The 22,602-nt window shown below is 40.0% G+C and overlaps 1 protein-coding gene and 2 long non-coding RNA genes across 3 annotated transcripts; all 3 read right to left on the bottom strand.

Moving 5' to 3' along the window:
* Positions 1-274: 274 nt before the first annotated feature.
* On the bottom strand, positions 275-2,575 carry LOC118494974. Its single transcript, XR_004897202.1, has 2 exons — positions 1,088-2,575; positions 275-907 (listed from the first exon to the last, which is right to left on the bottom strand). It is a non-coding gene; the product is annotated as an uncharacterized LOC118494974 (long non-coding RNA).
* A 1,443-nt stretch (positions 2,576-4,018) lies between these two features.
* LOC116042555 (syntaxin-10) lies at positions 4,019-21,348 on the bottom strand. The gene is made up of 9 exons (XM_031288777.2): positions 21,239-21,348; positions 20,621-20,696; positions 15,950-16,043; positions 13,850-13,944; positions 11,327-11,389; positions 10,185-10,292; positions 9,096-9,202; positions 6,747-6,841; positions 4,019-5,146 (listed from the first exon to the last, which is right to left on the bottom strand). Exons 1-9 carry the CDS (start codon positions 21,271-21,273, stop codon positions 5,070-5,072), a joined length of 750 nt encoding a protein of 249 aa, XP_031144637.1. The 5' UTR covers positions 21,274-21,348; the 3' UTR covers positions 4,019-5,069.
* On the bottom strand, positions 10,886-11,296 carry LOC118494975. Its single transcript, XR_004897203.1, has 2 exons — positions 11,043-11,296; positions 10,886-10,965 (listed from the first exon to the last, which is right to left on the bottom strand). It is a non-coding gene; the product is annotated as an uncharacterized LOC118494975 (long non-coding RNA).
* Positions 21,349-22,602: the final 1,254 nt, after the last annotated feature.

Here is a 22,602-nt window from a genome sequence, read left to right on the forward strand (position 1 = left end):
CGCCTGCTCTACCCGCTGAGCCAATCCGGCCACCGGCGTGTTCCTTTTGATCACTTTCATGTCAAAACGTTTCAGGGCTTTGGTCTTTTTTCTAAAAAAAAAAATAAAAAAGCGGATTGCCATGACAAAACGCGCGATGGAAGGAGGCTGAGCTGCACGTGCACTAGAGGCTGACCTCACGGGTAAGAGGCTGCATCAGCCAAAGTTTTTATTCAGTGTTGCCAAGGAAATACTGTACCACCATATTCTACTTCACTATTGTATTTTTTTGGGATTGTACGTTGGTGGAAAATACGACACTAGAACTGTGAAATGCAGAATCATCACATCCTATTCTAAGAGCTGAGCCATAATGTGACATGCTTCAAAAAACACCTTGAGTTTGAAATGAAATGTAATGGTGTGCGACAGGCCTGCAGCTAGTAAAAGAATAGCCCTCACCATTTCAAAAAGTCCACTGGGGCTTCTTTTAATTGCCTGTTTTGTCCAACAGTCCAAGACCTAAAGATATTCAATTTAAAATCATATAGAAACAGAGAACCGCGAGAAAACCCGAGAAGCTGGAATGAGCGACTGTTTAGTATTCTTTACATGATAAATTACTTACTTTAATCAATTATCAAAATAGTTATTACAGCAATTCCATTTCTGTCTATGAACTCAAACTGTCTGGATTTCAGGACTAGAGTTAAAAATGTCTGAGGTTGTAGGTTTTCTATCCCAGGAATGAATACGTTTATTAAAAAAAACTTTGTTCCCGGGGCACCTGGGTAGCTCACCTGGTGGAGCGTGCGCCCCATGTACAAATGCTCGGTCCTCGCTGCAGCAGTCGTGGGTTTAATTCCGACCCGTGACCCTTTGCTGCGTGTCGTTCTCCCTCTCTCTCCCCTTTCAAGTCTAAGCTGTCCTGTCAAATAAAGGCCTAAAAATGCCTAAAAAAATTAATCTTTAGAAAGAAACAACTTTGTTCCTGGGACATTTGATATAAAATTGCAAAAACGTATCAGATCAGTCTTCTAGAATCTGTTACATAACTGGCTTACAGTGTGAGAATTAGTATTTTAATTGAAATAAGCTTAGCACTGACCGGCTGATGTATGACTGGGATGCTGTCTGTGTTGGAGTTCCACAGGGCGCCTGCTACATGTGTGAATGGGTCGCCCTCCTGACGGCTGCCTGCTTTATTTTTTCAGAGTTCATGCAGCCACCAGGGACCTCGCGCTCCTAAAGTAAATGTAATTTCACATCACGGTTCTGCTCTCAGGGTAGGATGGGATGTTTCCATTTCGAAGAGTGCCTCTCAACTAAAAAGTCACTCCTGTAATTTAACATCTGCAACTTAGTGAAAGCTTTTATCTGGAATACAAATCCCAGAGGGAACAGGATAACATGCATTCAAAACACACACACACCGGGGGAATGAAGCTACTGTAGCAGTCTAAACATAGATTTATTCATGTTTTAAAACCTCTTAAACAAGTCTTAAAATGTAAGTTCAGAGGAACACTCATAATGAAATCACCATTTAGTCATCTTCACAAACCTCCGGTTGGCGGTAAGAAAACAAGGTTACACTTTACCTGTCATGAACACGTGTTCATGACAGTGTCATGTCACTCTTATGTAGATACCTTCAAGCGTTACTAAACAATCATAATCGATTCACTTTGTCAAAGCAGCCACAGCTGCAACATAACATTTATTCTTTGTGTAGTGTTTATGAAAGTCAATGCTTAAAAAAATCTCATACAGTAGAGCGGTGAAATGAAAAGTAATGTGTAGCCATTGTTATCCTTTTTTTTTTTTAAACTGCAGAGAATGGTGCTGTTAAAGGGCACAATGGCGGCCGGTACTGCATCAAGTTCAGCACATTCAGATCCTCTTCTTCCTACAGGAGACACCCAATAAAACCAGTCAGAGGTCAGTTCCCCAACTCCACCTTTAACACCCACAAGGTTTGCTTCGTTTTGAATTACTTTTTAAAGTCAACAACAACTGACATTTTAAAGCTCGGATGCCTTTTTTTTGTGGGAATAAAGCAGTCAAGATGGCAGGTTTAGAGGAGTCGTAACATGTTTTGAAAAGTGTTAACATTCTTTCTAATCGGTGTTAAAAATATTACCATCACCTGTGCTTTTAAATATGTGCAACAAAATATCATTTTAACAAGACGCATCTGAGCCAGTTCATTGATCTGCTCTGTTAAACAGGCCTGAAAGGAGTTTGACATTTGCTCAGAGAAAACTGAGATTTACTTACTTAACAAAGTGGCACGCATCATTTCCGTAATATCGCAAAGTGACTTTTGTGACAATTTGACATCATGACTTCGTGTAAACATACACGCCGACCTTCTTAAGCCAAGTGGCGTGTTATCTGTACACATTTTGAGCTATCCGCGTGTATGTCTACAGCGGACATAAACATACACGCCACGTGGCGTGTTATCGCGAGAACGTGTTATTGCGAGAAGAAAGCGACAGTTGGGTTTAGGAAAAGAAAAACGGGGTTGGCTTTACACAAACAACAGAGCGAGGAAACGCCACACGCGGGACGCGATCCCCGCTCTCCTAGGTGAAAGTCCTGTGTTTTACCCTTTCATACTACTCCCTACGGCGTAAATTCACACGCAAACTTAAGGTAATGTAAGTCAATGGAGGCCAAACGGTGTTGATAAACATGCTAAAAAGCAAGTGTGCGTCTTTCTAACACGCCAATAATGGCAAACAAATTGGCGTGTCATACATACGCCACTTCATGAGATCAGTTTGTGATCAGGTGTAAGCTTTGTCACAATTTTCACTGGCTTGATGCATTAAAATGGACAGATGTGTGTGCAGTTCCATTTGGGATAAAATAAAGGACTAGAAAGCCTCAAATTAGACTTTCTTTAGAGTCACAACTGGTAACGAGCCACAAAAAGATTCAAATCAAATGTATATTAGAAATCCTTCTCATACAAGACGCCTTTACCTGCACAAACCTTGTGTGCGCCGAGGTCTTACAGTGAGTAATAACTGAGTGGAAACCATAAGAGTACTTTGTTTATGCTCGCAGCCATTTTCCAAGTATTCAGTTAATTTTCCCCACTGAAGCGTTTAAGGAATGAGGGCTTGAATATCTAAAAAGCACATTAAAAGCAAACATTACCTGCTGAGAGAAAACGATTAGAAAAGCTCTGGCAGTGAGGGAACTCAATGAAAACATCAGTGAACCCCCACCTGCATTAAATCCTGGGGGCATGTGACCTCTGACTCCTTTGGTAAAACCAAAAAACAAAACAAAAAAAACAAACGTGGAAATGTTTCAGGAGAACTGTCATGAAACGTCTTGGTTCATTCTTTTCTCTAACTGGGTGACAAAAGCAAATAACCACGAGTGAAAAGCAATCTGGATCACACAGGATTCAAAATAAAACTGATTCTGCATAAAGCCTTTGTACAGGAACCGTGTCAACACAATAATTCAAGGCGTTATAGTTTGTATTTATACAGCACTGTAACCCACCCTTGCGTGGGTAGTGTAACCCGACCCGCGGCCTCCAGCAGAGGGAGCTGTAAGCCTGGAGCTGGGCTGAGTGTGGATGCATCCTGCCCAGCAACTGTTCCTCCTCTCATTAGATAAAGCTTTTCAATCAGACAGCCCGAAACCCATTCGCTCCGAGCCGAGGCTGTCTCTCGTCGCCCAGTGTGGGTAACAAAAGCCTCAGCCAATCGGGTGCTGAGCCACCTGCAGGGGCGAGAAGGCGGCTGGCTGCAGACCTGACTTCCCCTCACCGAGAAGCATCTCAATCAGGGCGGGAAATGGAGCGTTTTCTGTTGGCTGGCCAGAGCGCCCGGGAATCTGACATAGCGTCCAGCGGAGCAAAAACCCCGGTAGGGGCAGCATCGTGCCGTGCCCGTCTAGGAGTCGACACGCTTTTGTTTTGACAACAAACACCACAGCAGCTGATTTCCAAAGGTGACTAACTCCTCCCTCCTGGCTGAAGTGTGTTCATCAGTGAAATCAGCTGCTGTCGTGTTGGACTGGAAGGGAAAACCTGCAGACTTTTGGCCCACTCTCCTGATGACTAGTACTTGTTGGTAATTTCTCACCGTTATTCACATGTAGGCACAGAAACCATAGTGCACATTTTCACAATATAAAAATAGATTTAAGGCAACACTGAAAAAAACCCTGACCCACCCCCCCCATCTCCTCCCTCCCACGCTGCTCCCGTCTGCTTAAAAACACAAATAACTGCATCTTTCTCCATTTAACAGTGAATACATCTACATTCATCAGTGTCCAAAAACTACTTTCTGGCTGGTTACTCTGCCAAGAACCAGGTTTTACCAGCCAACGGAAATTGAAATGTCACAGTAGCTGCTCGAGTGACATTTTGTGTTTGTCTTCTGGAAAATCTGTCTTCCCTTTCGCTCCTTCTGTAAGGCACCTTTTTTTAGAACTGCTTACTTACCAAATAAGTCACGTTTGTGGTTCATCTCAGTTCAGCGTCATTCAAAAGTTATGAATGATGATGAAAACAAGACTGTTTTGTAGTTTGGAAGAAAAGGAACTACAACTCAAGTGTTCAAGTGCTGTTGGTGTTAGCTGATGTATCAACATAACAAATGTTACCGCCACCGGACAGCTGTTGGGTGTACATTTCAAACCCTGACGTACTTGGTAATAAACATGCACGTTTGTGTTTTTAACCTGACGGCAGCGGCCTCTTATCCCGACCCACCCGCTGAGTACCCTTATTTCAAACAATAACCGAAATGCACCGACGTGAAATAAACAATACCACCCGGGGTTTCCGCTGTGTTAAGCTCCTCCGCTGAAGTTAAAAAATAAAAAAAAAAGATTCATTAAAAGCAGAGGGAAGGAGGATTGGTCTCCTAACTTCTCTCTGCAGGTCACCAGTTTCTCCTCAGTGGGCGGAAAGGAATGGGACGGGAGGGGGGGAGGAGGAGGAGGAGACACGTCCTTCTTCCTGTTTCTGTCCGTCCGTCCATCCATCCATCCCGTTCGTCCTATCAGGCGGGAGTCGGTGAACGTAGTCAAGAGGTCAGCGGTCACCGGCATCAGAGAGCGAAGAAGAGGATGAGGACCACGATCATAACGGTGACCAGCACGCCGATAGCACACCACTGCCTCCGACCTGAAGAGCACAGCAGGGATATTTAGATGCAATACAAGCATTAATAAATACTTATTTGCAGCAATAAATAGTTAAAAAATCATATATTGTGATTTCTGGATTTTTTTTTTTTAAGATTATGTCTCTCACAGTGGACATGCACCTACGATGACAATTTCAGACCCCTCCATGATTTCTAAGTGGGAGAACTTGCAAAATAGCAGGGTGTTCAAATACTTATTTTCCTCACTGTATATTTTATATATATATATATATATATATATATATATATATATATATATATATATATATATAAACAATTCATATGTTGAGTTAATACTGTAAATTGTGTTAATTTAGTTTGTGTTCTGTTCTTTCGTGACTTGTAATGGGGGAAGGGAAGAGTTTTTTTTTTTCATTTAAGGTTTTTTTTTTGGGAAATGTATGTTTTGTAAAAGGAGGGCAGATTATATTAGATTCATCTTCGTTCTGCTCCTATTTATTCAGGCTTGACGTTTGGTGTTTGCATTCAGTTTTTGTTTGTTCGATGAAATAAATAAATCTTGGGAAATAAACTTATTTGATTTCTTGCCGATTTATAACCCTTTGGACAGAGCCAAGCTAACTGTTTACCCTTGCATCCAGTCTTTGTGCTAATCAGAATCAGCTTTATTGGCCAGGTTTGTGTAAACAAACAAGGAATTTGACTCCGGTTAATCTTTGCTCTCAGAGTACAACACTCACTTACATATAAAAAAAACAGAAAGAACAGTAAGAAATATATATATATAAAAATACTGTTAAGTATACAGCATAACAATACAATAGAATTTACAATTGTACAAGAAATATACAATAACAATTGAAGAGAGGGAAGGAATAGTGCAATATCTGTACAGTCTGAGATTTAAGATTTAAATATAAATATAGTGCAAGGCAGTTCAGTGCAATGGTAATATATTAATAACAATATTGGCAAAAGGAGACTAAGCTTATTTCCCAAACTGTCAAACTATTCCTCAAAGCCAAAATAAACATTCAGTGAGGGCAGACGAGTGGAAACAGACAGAGCAGTGTTTAATTACACGACAGGACAGCTACTAATAAAGCAGTGATTTGGATGTTCTGTGTAATTCTCCTGTGATATGAATTCTCCACTCAAGGTTCACTTGCAGCTTGTGTGATTATCTACGTGCAAACAGTTTAATTGCACAAGTGGAAACTAGACGCATCGTAGTACGTAGTAAAATATCAGCGTCAGCAGCAGGGACTGTGGAAGTAATTATTTTTTGGCAAAACTGTACAGATTGAGCATTCCAATGAGTAATTCAAATCATTAATGTTTACCCCGATACATGGCGTTATCGATTTTTTCAGCACAAACTCAGCTGTAGTCAGGCTTTTTTTTTTTCTTCCTTTCCACAGTTCTGCTTCTGATCCCTCGCAAACTGCAGTCTCCAGATTTCATTTATGGAGTTAATTCAAAAGTTTGAATCCACGCTCTCGAGAGCTTTTCCCAGTGTGTTTGTGTTGCCAGCGGCCACTTACTCATGAATACAAATTACAATTTTGCAGTGGTTAGCAAAAAAATGGGACTGTGTTTGTGTGTGTGAGAACTTACTGCTGGTCATGTGAGACACCTTCTCCAGCTTCTTGAGGACCGAGTCCATGCGGGACGATGTCTGGTCCATCTCGTCTCCAAAATCCCCCAACATACTGAACACCGAGAGAGGCACACGGTCATTTAAACAAAGTGGAAAACTTCAATGTGGGCACTTTCAGCAAAAGCATCAAACACTGTTGTGAATGCATTTCATTCACATTCATTTGGGGCCAACATTAGCAGCGCAAACACTAGGGTGACACCATACGATACTGTCACGATACTTTTGTCACGATACCAGATTTTTGCAATATTAAAGATCTTGCGATATTCTACGATACATTGAAAATCGTATGAATCGTAATTATTTTCCCCACGATTTGTTATATCAATTCTTTTCCCTAGAATCAATATTTATTTATTTTTACCAATGATTCACCTAAATATTTTCTGTTCATACGGTACCGCTGATAGCGACTACATCCTATCCGTTTCCCGCAAAACAGAGCGAAAGCAGAAAATGCAGAAAATCCATGTTAGGTACTGCTTTACAGATTAAATAAATGTCAGAGTGACTGACTGACATGTGATGTGGATTATTCTTGGAAAACAAGTCGTTTTCATAAATGTCTCAGGATATATTGCAGTATATAGCAGTGTATTAATCAACTTTTGTTTTTGTTAAAGAAGGAAAAGAAAATCGCAATACTCAATACTATCGGATCGCAATACTTCTAGAATCACAATAAATGAAAATCACAATACAAATCCAATCGGCACCCATGTATCGTGAAAGAATCGAATCGAGACAAAAGCATATGGTCCCGGCCCTGCTAGTGGGCCAAAAAAGCAAATGAGTTTCATCGAGTTCTCATGTGCAATTTATATAATAGAAGATCGATACTTGGCGTCCTTGTATTGATACAGTATTGCCAAGGAAAATATTGCGATGCTATGCTGTATTGATTTTTTCCCTCACCCCTATCAGACACCATGTACTTGAATATCTATTCAACCACCAAAACCAATTGGTGTGATGAAGCCTTAGTACCATTGGCCGTTGCAGGCATTTTACAGCTGTACAGGATATTATGAGGGGAGAAATAAAATGTGGCCTGGGGCTCCGAATGATGTAGAAAAAGCAAACAACTTCTAAAGGATAAGAGATGATGGGGTAAACAAAGGTCAGACAGCTTGAAAACTAATTTTATTGTAACTCTAACGTGACTTACTGTGAGTCACATTGCATATGATGCTAACTGTGTTTCTCCTGCTCAGCCCTGTGTGTTTAGTCACTGTCGTTGTTCACCGACAGCTGATGCGAGCGGAGCGGAAAGGAAATGATGTTACAGTGAGCAAAAGTAATTCTCGTCCTATTTCCTAAAGACGTGTACCTGATCTGACGCTCAGCCTTCTGTTGACTAAACAAGTCAGTAACAGGAAACATTTATGGGACCATTTAGACATGTAGGCCAATATAAATCAGCAGCTTAAGAAGGCAGGGATGTTCAGGTCTCCCTCCACTGTTGTCCTCTGAAGAAATTAATTAAAACAAAAAATACAGGAAATGAGGTCCATAGCACCCATTAGCTTTAAAACGGCTTCATTATTCAGACCTGGCCATTAAAATTCTTATTACTAAGATTCCAACACTGTGATTAACTACTTTACTTTAGTTATTATGATTGCAACATTCCCTAGAATTCCTTCTGATATCTCCCACAGAATGACTGTGTTTTGCTTCCAGCTGAAGGTGGCATGTGGACACACATTGGTGTAAGATGACATCACCATTTTCATTGTCAATTCATCTGCTAATTATTTTTTGAAATAATCGATATATCGTTTTGCCAATGGCACGTCGGAAAATAGAGAAAGATGTGGTTTTTTTCACAATTAGATTGCTTGTTTTGTCTGGCCAGCAGTCCAAACTCCAAATATATTCAGTTTACTGACACAGACAAGAAGCACATCTTCACAGCGGAGCGGCTGGACACCAGGAAACATTTTTGGTTTTGTTTCTTGAACAATGCTTTAAACCAGTAAATGATATTAAAAAGAATTGCTGATTAAGTTTCTTTTTATTGACTAATCGTTTCCGCTCTACGGAGGGACTGACACCGAAACCTGACCAAACTTGATGTGTACCGTTGATTGTTTTAGGTCACTGAAAATAAAAAAATAAAAAAAGACTGCACAGTCCATTAAATGGATTAAAATGACTGGATAGGGGAGTTTTTACATGTTGTAATTGTGTCGTCTTGGCCAGAGAAATACTGACGCATGATGACTAAAATCAGTTTTTTACAGTCAATCGAGAATTGTTTGTGGAGTTATGCGTGTGTGTGCATGTGTGTGTACACTCACACAGCTTGCTCATCGAGCTCGTCTCCGATGCGTCCCGACATGTCTTTGAGGACTCTGATGCTGCCCGACACCAACTCCAGCTGCTCATCCTGCTCCTCCATGATCAGCTACACACACACACACACACACACACACACACACACACACACACACACAATAGTTGCTGTTAATCCTAAGCTTTAAGGCTTTCATTTACCAAAAACATTTTTCAATGTTATTCTGAAAGTACTGGTAATTTTCCCCGCTAAACATAATTTTAATTAATGTCTATTGTTGCATTGATAACATTGGACTTTGCCAGTTTTATTGACTACACAGCACTTTGTAATTTGCTTTAAAGAGGGACGCGGGCACGCACACACCCACGCACACATACACAGTTGGCAGGGCTGATGGAACTCCACAAGAGCAGAAATACACTCTTCTATCATAAAATCTAAAGATGTGAACAAGCACAGTTTTTATTAAATTCAATTTCCAGTAAAAACACAACCCTACATGAGACAGGATGTGTGAAGACATATTTTCATCATTCAAAAACAGAGGAAATCGAAACCAATAGCTCATTCTCTCTGACACTGAACTTTACACCTGCCTCGTTTCATAAAAGGACTACAGCAGGACTCCTACAGTCTTCTGCAAAGTGATCCTTTGATCAAATCCTCCTCCTCGTCTGTCAACATAAACCAATAGGAACGAACATTACAACACTTTCAAGCTTCAGTCTAAGATTTTTTTAGAAGTCTCATTTTTACAACTGCGATAAAGTCCCACAACACAATTTCAAATGTTTGAAAAACTACATTAGCAGTGTAGAGACTATAGTTTTTTTAAACTTATCCTTCTCCTAAATGTCAAGTTGAATTCTTCATCGCACTAAAAATGCAAAATAAAGTAGAGAATATAAAACCGATGAATAAGATCTCTCTCCTGCCTCTTTTCTCCACTTCCTTGTTCTCCATCTTCCTTCCATCCCTTCTTTTGATCAAACCGTACTTCTCTCGCTTCCTTTTGCCTCCCAATGCTGCTTTTCTTCCTCTGCCCTGCTATTTGGTATCCCCCATCCACCTTTTCTCGTCCCCCCTCTACCTGCTGTTGTTCCTGTTGCTCCTGGATGTATCTGGAGTTAGCAGATACCAGATGAGCCTCCAGTCCCGTTGACCTGTCCCTGTCCTGGCCCGATGAAGTCAGCAGAGCCTGGAGAAATACACACACAAGACATGGGGTTAACAGGGGGGAAAAAGTGTGTATAGTAGGCCTGCACAATAAATCGTTATAAAATCGTGATCTCGATTCACCCCTGTTCACAATTTAACTTTTTTGCACACTTTTTTTTTTTCTCCTTCAATTAATTTATTGAAAGCATTTGACATTAACATGTTTTAATTATGTAAAGACTTAATTATGTTCAAGGAGTTCAGACAGAGCCTGTATCAGGGCCATATTTAGTTCAATGTGTTATAGGTCACTATTCTTGGTAGCCTACTGTACTTAAATGGCCAGTATGTACTTTATTTTCTTTATTCATTGACGCCTCTATGTTTACAGGCTTGTGGTGATGAGCAATGTGCTATAGGTGCCCAAAGAAATTCATGTTTGGTACTGCCAATTTGTTTTGTTTTGTTATAGTTCATGTGTGCAATAAACATTACACTTCGTGAGAGAATCGTGATATCAATTCTAATTCTAAGATTCAGTGTAGAGTAGCAAAAGCGGGCCAGTGGTTGGAACAACGCAAGTTTGACAGTTTGCTGGAACTTTACAGCTGACTACAACAATTTACAGTTTTCAGATGTGTCAGAGCGACCTGCCGACACATCAGCTGAGTGTGAAAGATAAGTTAAATTAAGGTTTGACTGAATTAGTAGGGCTGTCAAAATGACGACATGACTTAAAACAAAGGGGAAAAAAAAAGCCTCTGAAAACATGGACAACACTTCAAGTGACCTTTTTAAATGACTACTCCATAGAGGCAGACAGGAAATGACACAGAGCCAGATCTGAAATCATTATATTGCTGTTTATGTGTCCTAGACCACGACTAGGCCAGTGCCAAAATGTAACTATTTGTTTACGAAAGACCGTACTCACTCAAAAGTGGTGGTTCAGGATATACGAGTGGTGGTGCATGGAATTTTTTACCTGAAAACCTCACATTTCTGAGAGTTACATAACCCAGAACATGCTCATTAGATTTTAGTGTGTTTTTGTGCATTTAAACATCAACCAACCGCTCTGTTCTTCTTCTCTGCCTGAGCCATGGCAGAAGGGCTGGACAACTGATCCTTCATGTCCTGCACACACACACAAAAAAAATATCACTTAAAAAAACCCAAGTCAGAAGTATTTCTCTAGAGGATCAACTGACACATTCCATAAAATATGGTATCCGTTGTTGTTGTACTTTGAGAGGCTTAACACTCTGCCCCCAGATAATATAAGGCCCTAACAGATTTGCCCAGTATGCACAGTTGCGTTTACTGATACCTGATGCGACCTTTACACAAAGTGGGAATTGCTCCCCCTCAACATTTTTTTGTTTATTTCTTTGCTTTGGTTTTGTTGGTAATGGCAGTATGTTTGTGGTGTGGGTGGGATGGGATTGATACTCAAGTAAGAAAACAGAAATCCAGACACTGTACCTAAATGAATGGATCTGTATTGTCTTATCTTTCTTGAATAAAAACATGGTTTTAAAAAAAAAAAAAAAAGTCGGTGCAAACAGCTTCATTGATGAGATATTCTGCAGCTGTACCAAAATCGCCCGCCGGCAAATCAAAATGTCAGGAAGCCTTTTGTTCCCCGTCGGTAAAGCTCTTTGTTTGGCTCAGATGACTCAATTCTCATCAGGTCTATTTTCAGGACAGCACCTTTTGCTTGAAAGGCCCACGTGTTAGAAACCGACTCATATTTTCCATTGTGCCTACAGCGTGGACATTGATTATAGTTCAGCCAAGTCAGGAGCTTAACCGCTGCAGAGCATTCAACAAGCCGACAGGTATTGATGGATATTCAATTATAGGTCTCCTTACAATACAAACACAGTGAAAACACACAAGTTAAGCTTGATTTACGCTTCTGCGTATAATCTACTCCGTGGCTACATCTGTAGGTACGTGGAGACACCAACATATGGCGGACCCTACGCCGTAGCCTGACGGGCACCTCTCGAAAAATTTAACTACACATCGCGGCGACGCATGTCGGGGCTTGGTAGCGTTGCATTTTCCCCTACTCATTTCCTGGTTCTCCTTCAGAGGTCGACCGATTAATCGGACGATTTTTGGCATTTTTTTTTACATAATCGGCCGATATCAAAGTATATCAAGCCAATTTTTTGTGTTCGAGCGTTATACATTTTCTTCAGACCTAAAACAAAAGAAATGCTGCTGGATGCTACTGTGTGCAGCATTACTATTGTTAAAATTGTTAATTTATTTTATTTATGAAAGTTTGCAGATTTGTGTTCTCAGAAGTCTGATAAATGCTGCTAAGTGCCCTAAACTTTATTTTTTCATTGAAAAGTTTATTTTCTTCTTACCTGTTTTGTTTATTTAATATATTTTTTATACATTATTTATACAATATATGTTTTTACATTATACATTTTTAATTTAAGTATACAAGTGCGGACTGGTGAAGTGAAATTTTGTGTATCTTAAGTAAGTATTAGTGTTACATTTTATCTTTCAAATAGAGGTTTAAAAACTAGCACATATCGGCCAAAATAAATCGGCAGCATTTATCGGCCATCGGCTGACCCTGATTTCTAAAGATCGGCACCGGCCAGAGAAAAACCCGTATCGGTAGACCTCTATTCTCCTTCTCTATAAACAACATGAAATCAAGGAGAGGGTTAACTTTTCCTGCTACAGATTTCCCACCGGGCTCAGAAAGAACAGGGGAGAAACTTTGTGTCTCTCACTATGACTCTAGAGCCGCTACTCGCTCCGAAGCTAGTCGCCGCCACTCTCACTTCTCCCTCGCTCTACCACACATTCACATACCGGCTCGACGCACACACCAGCGCACAAGTATAAACTTCAGGCCACTTACGCAGGCTACGGCGAAAGCTCTGCGTGGAGCCTCCGCAGAACCATAAATCTCGCTTTATTCTGTGCTTTGGCTATGGGAGCCGCTGCTTTGAGTGACGTTTGACTTTGCCTGACCGGTACAGTCTGTAAGCTTTATGAGAAACACTTTAGTTGCCAAAACACAACAGAGGCCTTCCCGGCAATCTTTGTGTAACTGTCTCTCTTACAACATGGCCACTTGTAACCATGGGTAACACACAAAAGGACAAGCAAAGACTACAAGATTTGACATCTCAATATATTAGATGGCAAAACAACATGGTAGAAACTAGGGCTGCACAGTATATTTAGACACTCAAAAGATTTTTTGTGTTGCATGAAAGAAAATATCAGTTGAAAACGGCACTTTAAAATGTAACTGTCATTCTTTTTTTTTTTTACTGGTGCCTTTTATACTAAATGTTCCATTTCTTCAATACAAGAATGTTGGAAATTATTTTCTTTCATTTGTTTTAAATTCAACAAGCAAATTGTTGTATTTTAGCACGATACTAAGAGCAGCAGAAATGCAGAACAGAGTACACTTTAATATCTGTTTAATTATCGCAAGTTATATCGTTATCATGATATTCAACAACTTTAACGCATATTTTCCTCATATCTGCAGCCGTAGTAGATACATGAAAAATTAAAAAAAATGAAGTTGAAGATGAAGTTTACCTGGACAGATTTCCTGGTTCGCTCCACAAAGTCTCTCCTCTCCTGAAGTTCAATGTCGCCCAGTCGGAACTTCCCGGGGTTCGACTCCACAATACCTGAGCCGAGCTAAGGACCCTACACACACACACACACACACACACACACACCAACGTGTGTGACAACTCTTGGTGTACTAAGCGTTAAAACTCTGCAGCACTTTTAACAAAAACTTGTTAACGCATTTACTAACAGCTAATAACACGTAAGGAGACAAACAGATTTTGAAAAAGAAAATACTAACAAAAAGTAGAGAAAGCTTATCCGGAAAAGTGTTGTGTTGAAGTACGAAATACGTTCATAATGTAATCTGACTACCTCTCTTTATCTGTCAATTACATTTGCAAGGAAACAGCATTTTGAATATTGCCTTCCTTCTGTAATTTAACACACATCCAGTTAAAACAAGGTGTCACAGTGGCTGATAAGTTACGAATACGAAAAACTTTATTGTCCACAGATGTGAACATTTTTCTCTTCGGTTTCACCAAGAATACAAGAGAGACAGGACATTGCAAACAGTACATAGCCAGCACGGCAAAACGGACAAAACAGACAATACATTTCATAAAAAGTGACTTTACAAAGGTTACATTTACAAAAGTAAAGAAGTAAATAGATAAATATAGCCTACTAAAAAGTGCTTGCTGTGCATAAAACCTGCAACCCACAAGTCTGCCTCGCCCTATATTCCATTCTTAAGTACTGTTCCCAGTGTTATTTAGCACCTTCACAGCATTGGGGGTGAAGGATTTCTTAAAGAGGTTTCTATTTGCTGTTGGTACTCTAAGAGAGAAGACACACCAGCCCGATAATCGGCCGTCGGAGCGTCTGGCGAGGTCGGTGAATCGAGTCTGTTCGGTGTGTCCTGTGCCGTCGGCCGTCCAAGGAGCCGTCGGCCTTCATTTGGGCCGACCCGACATGTTCAGTCGGAGACAGGGCAGTCGGGACTCACCCGGAAATGGGGAGCGGATGAGCCGCTCAAAATCTGACGAAAATCTTTTAAACTGACCATTGTCAATCTGAAATGAAGACAGATTCAGAAACTGCATGGCCTATTTCTCTCTTAAAATGTTTTCAGAAACACGTTTCGGTAAACTATTTTAGTACATTATGAGATCGTATTCTGAACAAGCCGCCACAACAGCCTGGCTGTGAATTTCCGGAGAAAAAAGAACCACGTGACACGTTCGTCCAATCAGCTGCCGGTTAATGGAAACAATACAGAGCAGCACCGCCTGCTGCTATGGAGACGTACTACGTTTCGTGCACGCGCAGAGCGTACGCTCAAGTCGGCGTCGCCTCAGTGTGTTCTGAGGCATTTTTTGGACCTCGGGGACCCGACTGATCAGTCCGACTGGCTTTTCTGCCGACGGTCGGCCCGTCTGGTTGGTGTGTCAGGGCCATTAAACGCCTCCCTGAGGGTAGGAGTTCAAATTCGCTGTGTAATGGATGGGAGGAGTCACTAATAATTTTCTCAGCTTTGTTTGTAATGCGCTCCTCATAAATACTACTTAAGTGCTTTTGTGTCTTCCCAATACTTTTTGAGGCCATGCTCGCTATTCTCTGCAGTTTGTTCCTTACCATACCACATGATCATGTTAAAAGATAGGACGCTTTCCACTAAGCTAAAGCAACTAATTTAAAACAATCTGTTTTTTTAAACTGCTGAAGGTACTATCACTCCCTATGTAACTGAATTATGCTAACACAATAACCACAGACATCATGAGTCACAGCCCAATAGAAAGTCCAAACATTAAATTAAAGCAGGTTCTCTCCTCTGCCTTAAGATTCCGCTTTACTGAAAATAATATTTTTCTGACATGTCCCTACCTACTCAGAGGATCTTTTTATATTTCTGACATTTGCTTAATCATGCAAGAAAAAAAATATGTCTGGTCTTCAGTCGGTTAATATATCACTGAATAAGTGGAGAGATAAAACGGAGGAGAGGGTGAGAGAGTGACACAAAGCATTGTTTGTTGTAAAATACACTGCCGGTCATGTGAAGATGCAGGTTCGTGTGGATGTGGGAAAGAGATTTTCCTGTTCAAAGGATACTGATGGTTTCACTGAGATCCTCCAGGTCCCAGTCTATGGCCCTCAGACAGTTCCTCAGCTCATTGGTACTCCAGTCCAGCTCATCGCGGCTTACCTGAGAGACCACAGAAACCAACAGAAACTTACTAACTACACATACGCTAGGAAACATTGTACTCTGCCTCTTTTCATTCCAAGGACACAATTTACCAGGCAAGCAATATCCTGTTTACAGTTTCTTGCTTACGAAACATTGGAGATGTACAGTGCTCAGCATAAGTGAATACACCCACGCTAAAGTTGACTAAAAAGAGGAATAAAAAATCATCTTTTGGAAATTGATCTTAATGCCTTAATTAAAAAAATAAGGAAAAATCCAAACTTTAAGGACACCAATTTTCTTTGTGAATGAATAATGTATCGTAAATAAATAAATCATTTATTTAGTTCTTCCTTAAAATACAGGGGGCATAAGTAAGTACACCCCATAGAGGCAGGCAGGTTTTTATTTTTAAAGGCCAGTTATTTCATGGATCCAGGATACTATGCATCCTGATAAAGTTCCCTTGGCCTTTGGAATTAAAATAGCCCCACATCATCACATACCCTTCACCATACCTAGAGATTGGCATGGGGTACTTTCCATAAAATCATCTCTCAATGCAAATCAAACCGGCTTTTAGGCTAACTGAAATAAAACCATGCCAATCTGTAGGTATGGTGAAGGGCATGTGATGATGTGGGGGTATGGTGAAGGGTATGTGATGATGTGGGGATATTTTAATTCCAAAGGCCAAGGGAACTTTATCAGGATGCATAGTATCCTGGATCCATGAAATAACTGGCCTTTAAAAATAAAAACCTGCCTTCCTCTATGGGAATTTAACATAGGGGTGTACTGACTTATGCCCCCTGTGTTTTAAGGAAGAACATTTATTTATTTACGATACAGTATTCACTCACAAAGAAAATTGGTGTCCTTAAAGTTTGGACTTTCCTCATTTTTTTTTAATTAAGGAATAAAGATCAATTTCCAAAAGATGATTTTTTATTTCTTTTTTTTAGTCAACTTTAGCATGGGTGTATTCACTTGGCTGAGCACTGTAGGTGGTGATTCAGAGGTCTGAAAGCAAGCTGTAATATGCATGCTGTCAGAATTGGTTTACATGTGGGGCTTGAGTCATCGTAGTAAGGACTGGCATGTTTGAGCGCATTTTAGTCAACTGGACGATGACGGAAAAACACAACAATGTGATTTAAGATTTGTTGAAATTGCACGTCGTCATAGTCATTAGAGTAATGCTGTTTTTGATAGCTATAATTAATTAGGTGAGTGATGCATCCTCTCAAGCTTAAACACAAGGGCATCAAAACTGTAACGTTGAAATAGAATGCGAATATTACAAAAGCAGCAGTAACCGTAGAAAATTGTTTATTTCCATGGAGGCCAGAAAAGAGCATTGTCATGCTATTTTACCGGTTTTAAAGTTACTATATGTAACTTTTAAGTAGTAATTTTTAGGGCTGCCACCTCTTAGTCGATTAGTCGAATAATCGGTCGTTTTGGTCTTAGTCGACTAAGATTTCTTTAGTTGATGAGTCATTTTTTTATGCTTATTCATGCTTAATTACTCATTTCCAAGAAACTTATGAGCACATTTCTGGTAAACACAAGATTTAAAGTGGTGCTTTTGCAGGATTAATTGTGGAGAAACTCAGTTTTACAGATGGTTCATTAACTACATTTATATTGTGCTTTTCTAGTCTTAACCACCTCTCAAAGAGCTACTACTACAACTAATCGATTAGTCGACAAAATTATGTGTTAGTCGACTAAGAATTTCTTTAGTCGAGGACAGCCCTAGTAATTTTTCATCTGATGATCATAAATGACCTGAACACTATTTTTATATAGTTTTTATTAATGCCGGCGTTGCCCGGGTCCAATTTTTCCCACAAAGTCCCAAAATGATTTTGACCGGCTCTACAGAGCACACATTCTGATGGCTCACAGATTTCGGCGTAACACCGGAAAAGCCTATGTAGCCAGGTAAAAGGTAGCAGGAGATTTCTTTATATAGGCCTGATTATATTTTAATTTCATTTTAGAAGTTATCTGTTGTAGTTATGGCTGATACTGGGGCAGGACCATCACAGTAAAAAAAAAAAAGAAAAGTAAATTAAACGAAGTGACAGACAACGGGCGAAACCAGACCCAATCTCGGTCGGGCTTTCAACAGATGGAGACAATTACGGGATTGTAAATGATTCAACACCGACCCAAAATTGGCCTTCAGGTATGTAGTACGTCTATTTCATTCATAAAATAACTTCACACAATGCGCGATGTGGTTGTACGTCAGTAAACTACATTCAATTACATCCTCCTTTCATTTAGCGTGGGCAATACAGCACCGTAAAGAAAAGACCTTTACAACGGCAGGTGTGGTAAAAACACCACCGCTTTCGTCCAAAGCGGCGGCTAGAATCAACACAAACTGACAGTTACATATAGCCACTTTAAATAGGTACAAAATTAGCATCATCCACATGCTAAATGCTGGTAAAATATGCATGTGGCAGGTATATTTGCTTCCCTCATCGGCCAAAAAACAATGGTAATCAAAAAAAATTTCATTTTGCACCCTGGATATGACTCTGGTTACAATTAAGCAGTCCCACAGCACTACTTAGCCTACTCATTGTCAATGTTAACAAATACAGTTGCTTTTTAAGTTTTTCCTTCTTTTGTTACTTATTTCCTGTTATATGCCATATATTATGCGTTCTTTCCAACAAAGTTTTAGCAGATATTAAAATCTAAAACCAGATTTCAAACTACACTAAAGCTACAGAAGTGTGTCCTCTTTTTGTTTACCCCCAATTATCTCAAAGGGATCTATAAAGAATTGATAAAGATGGATGAATTACCAGAAACATTTTTTGGAATACAGACAATTCTTTCAGCGCAGTAGGTGGTTGGTATGTTGCTTTAGGTTAGGCTGTTTGAGTTTGGGAGATTTATTGTGACGTACAGTACTATGTACAGTAGGGCTGAACGATTTTTGAAAATAATCTAATTGCGATTTTTTCCCCCAAATATTGCGATTACGATTCGATATTCGATTATTTTTTTAAGCTCTTTGTCTTCTGTATTATACAACAAAGAATAATATAATAATGTATAGTATGAACACACAATTACACACTAGACAGTTAAATAAGTAAAAATATAGTATATATCTATACACACACACACACACACACACTGTGTACTGTACTAATAAAACTGTTGAAACACCGCGGCCACGCTGCTGTGAAAGCTCCCCGAACGTCATTTATCAGTCTGGTTGATTACCCCTCTCAGTGGCAGCTCCTCCACTCATATCTTTATAACGGAGCTAACCGCTAACCGGAGCTAACCGCTAATCAGAGCTAACCGCTAATCAGAGCTAATCGTTGCCAACCGAGCCTTGAGTTCTGTGTGCCTGTATCCATTAACTGCATGTATAGACTCAAGCCCGAATAAAACCCTTCATTTTATTAAAATGGCTGTAAAAGTTTTAAACTACATCTCAGAGTTGTTTGAATGACAGAAATCAGCTTAAGGTACAGTGTAGCGTTAGCATGCTAGTTGATGCTTTCTCTACGGAGTGCAGACTGATTGCTCTCGCGAGTCATGTGACCAAATCGCAGCCTTTGCGATTAGGAAATCGCGTTTTAACATATCGCGATATTATCGAAAATGTAATTAATCGTTCAGCCCTAATGTACAGTTGACAAGAGAGTCCTTCATTTCATACTCCAAACGTGCATCCCTGACCACCTTTGAATGGAGCTTAAGCATTAAGATCCCAATGAGTCCAAAATGCATTCAATTAATTCTAGGGCTGCCACCTCTTAGTCGATTAGTCGACTAATCGGTCGTTTTGGTCTTAGTCGACTAAGATTTCTTTAGTTGATGAGTCATTTTTTATGGTTATTCATGCTTAATTACTCATTTCCAAGAAACTTATGAGCACATTTCTGGTAAGCACAAGATTTAAAGTGGTACTTTTGCAGGATTAATTGTGGAGAAACTCAGTTTTACAGATGGTTCATTAACTACATTTATATTGTGCTTTTCTAGTCTTAACCACCTCTCAAAGAGCACAGCTCTGTCGATTACATCAACTAATCGATTAATCGACAAAATCATATAAGTGTTAGTCGACTAAGAATTTCTTTAGTCGAGGACAGCCCTAATTAATTCACATCTGGACTTAAAAGTTTCCTTTAAAAACTTAAAAGATCAGACCCCCCCAAAAAAAAGCACAAGCAAATCGATATAACGGTGTTATATAATAAGTGTCTCCCAGAAACTTTTGTTGTGTTGTGTACAATTGTCAATGCTTCTACATTTGCAGCATGTTTATTTGACCCGTGTGCGTATTGTCACATTGCTATATGTGTGTATTACCTTGCGTTTCATGTATTTGCAGTGTATTTTTTTTTTTTTAGAATGCATTTGTGTTGAGCTTTCTTGGCCACAAAAAACCCAGGCTTATAATCCTGCCCTCTGGCTTTTGGTTAGGGTATGGTGAGTGTCAGGACGGTGTGGTAGGTTGGAACGAAAACCATGACTCTCAGTGGCTTCAGGACAGTGATTTGTGCAGTGATATTGCTGAGGTGGTAAGTTAGAGGGCTGCTCACCTGTGTCCCATCTTGCAACAGTTCCTCCCATCTATCAAACAGGCCCCGAGCACGAGAGAGGGCCTTCTGCACCTCCCTGGTTACACACACACACACACACACACACACACACACACACACACACACAAAACATTAACAGCACAGAAACTGTTAGCTAGTTGACTTCACCCTTCACCAACACACCTGGCTGTTTCTTAACTGAACTCTGCTGCTACGCCCCTTAACCAAAACAAACACAGAAGCTAGCTACATTTCGCATCCCTCCCTAAACTTCGCAGCGCCTTGGAAACTGCCTGACAGCAGAGTCCCAAAGCCGCCCAGGTGTTTTCACTGAGAGCCAGATGAAACAAAATCTGAGGTATTACTCAGTGTGGGTACCGACTCTTGTTAATTTAAAACAAACATCAACAAACTGACCACCTCGGCGCACCATGTAGCGCTGATGCTAGTTAAGTTAGCTAACGTCACAGCTAGCCTTAGCCTTAACTTCGCTGTGTGTACCTTTGTCAGTTCTCAGGAAAACAATAACTCACCGTCGAGTTAAGATTTGAATATGTAATTGCTTGAATTAGCTTGAGCTGTTTCTGCGTTATAGGCCTTAATTTGTACATTTCTTACCCCTTCACAACGAAAAATGGGTCTTCTATCGACATAATGCTCACTTCCTCTTCACTCCCAGCACGAGCGCATGCGCACTTCGCAGACGGAGCTCAAAGGTCTCCAGTGACACATTGCAGTTTGTGCACAGCATAGACTACACAGTCTATAGCAGTGGTTCTCAAACTTTTTTCAATAATGTACCCCCCTTTGAAATAGTTGTTAGCCAAATACCCCCTGAGGAGTGCAAAACATTTTTGGTAGAAAAAAAACGCTATATAAAGAGGCACATTACAGCTCTGCACCATTAGTGTTTGATTTACTTAACAAGCTTGTAACTGAAACACACTTAAATGTTACTTCAAATGTTTAGAATCCATAACCAAATTAATTGTATGAATTATGCATGACTGTGAAAATTAACATTTCAAAAAAGGAATCTCACGTACCCCCTGCAGTCCTCCAAAGTACCCCTAGGGGGTACACGGACCCCCATTTGAGACACACTGGTCTATGGTATACAGTTAGTTATTCTGATGAGGAAGAAGTATTCAGATCTTTACCTAAGTTGAATGAGCAATTCTTTTTTTTTTAAGATTACTTTTTTGGGGCTTTTCCCTTTATTATATAGTGACAGTGGATAGACATGAAAGGGGGAGAGAGATGGGTGATGACACGCAGCAAAGGGCAGCAGGTTGGATTCGAACCCACACCGCTGCAAAGGACTCAGCCAACATGGGGCGCACGCTCTTACTGGGTGAGCTAGAGGCCGCCCCCGAATGAGCAATTCTACAATATAAAAAAGACTCTGTTAGTAAAAGCCCTGTATTTAAAATAGCAAAGTACAAAAAGTAGCCTTTTAGCATCAAATTATACTAAAGTACTGAAAGTAAAAGTATGAAATATGCAGAATTGCCTATTATATAATCATATATACGATAGGCGATCACTGAATTATAATGTGTTCATCACTTGTATGGTGTAGCTGGTAAAGATGGGGCTAATTTGAATTGCTTTATAGGCTACTGCTGGGTATCTTAACCTACAGTACTATGTCATAACGTATTAGTTATTGTGTGTTAAGAATCAGAATCTGCAAAGTAACTATAACTAATGTTATCAAATAAATGTAGTGGAGTAAAAAGTACAATACTTGCCTCCAAAATGTAGGTACAACTAGCCTACCTCAAAATTGTACTTAAGTACAGTTCAGTACTTGAGTATACCTACTTAGTTACTTTCCACCACCACAACTAGTTCAATACTATATACATTTATGCTTATGTATGAGACTTAAACTATATAAATAACAGCATCGTCCACCGGATGACTGCATTATTCAACTACAGCCTATAATTTCTTTCCTGCTCCAGCTTGTAAAAGTT

Source organism: Sander lucioperca, chromosome 4, assembly GCF_008315115.2.
Source record: "Sander lucioperca isolate FBNREF2018 chromosome 4, SLUC_FBN_1.2, whole genome shotgun sequence".
Lineage (NCBI taxonomy): Eukaryota > Metazoa > Chordata > Actinopteri > Perciformes > Percidae > Sander > Sander lucioperca.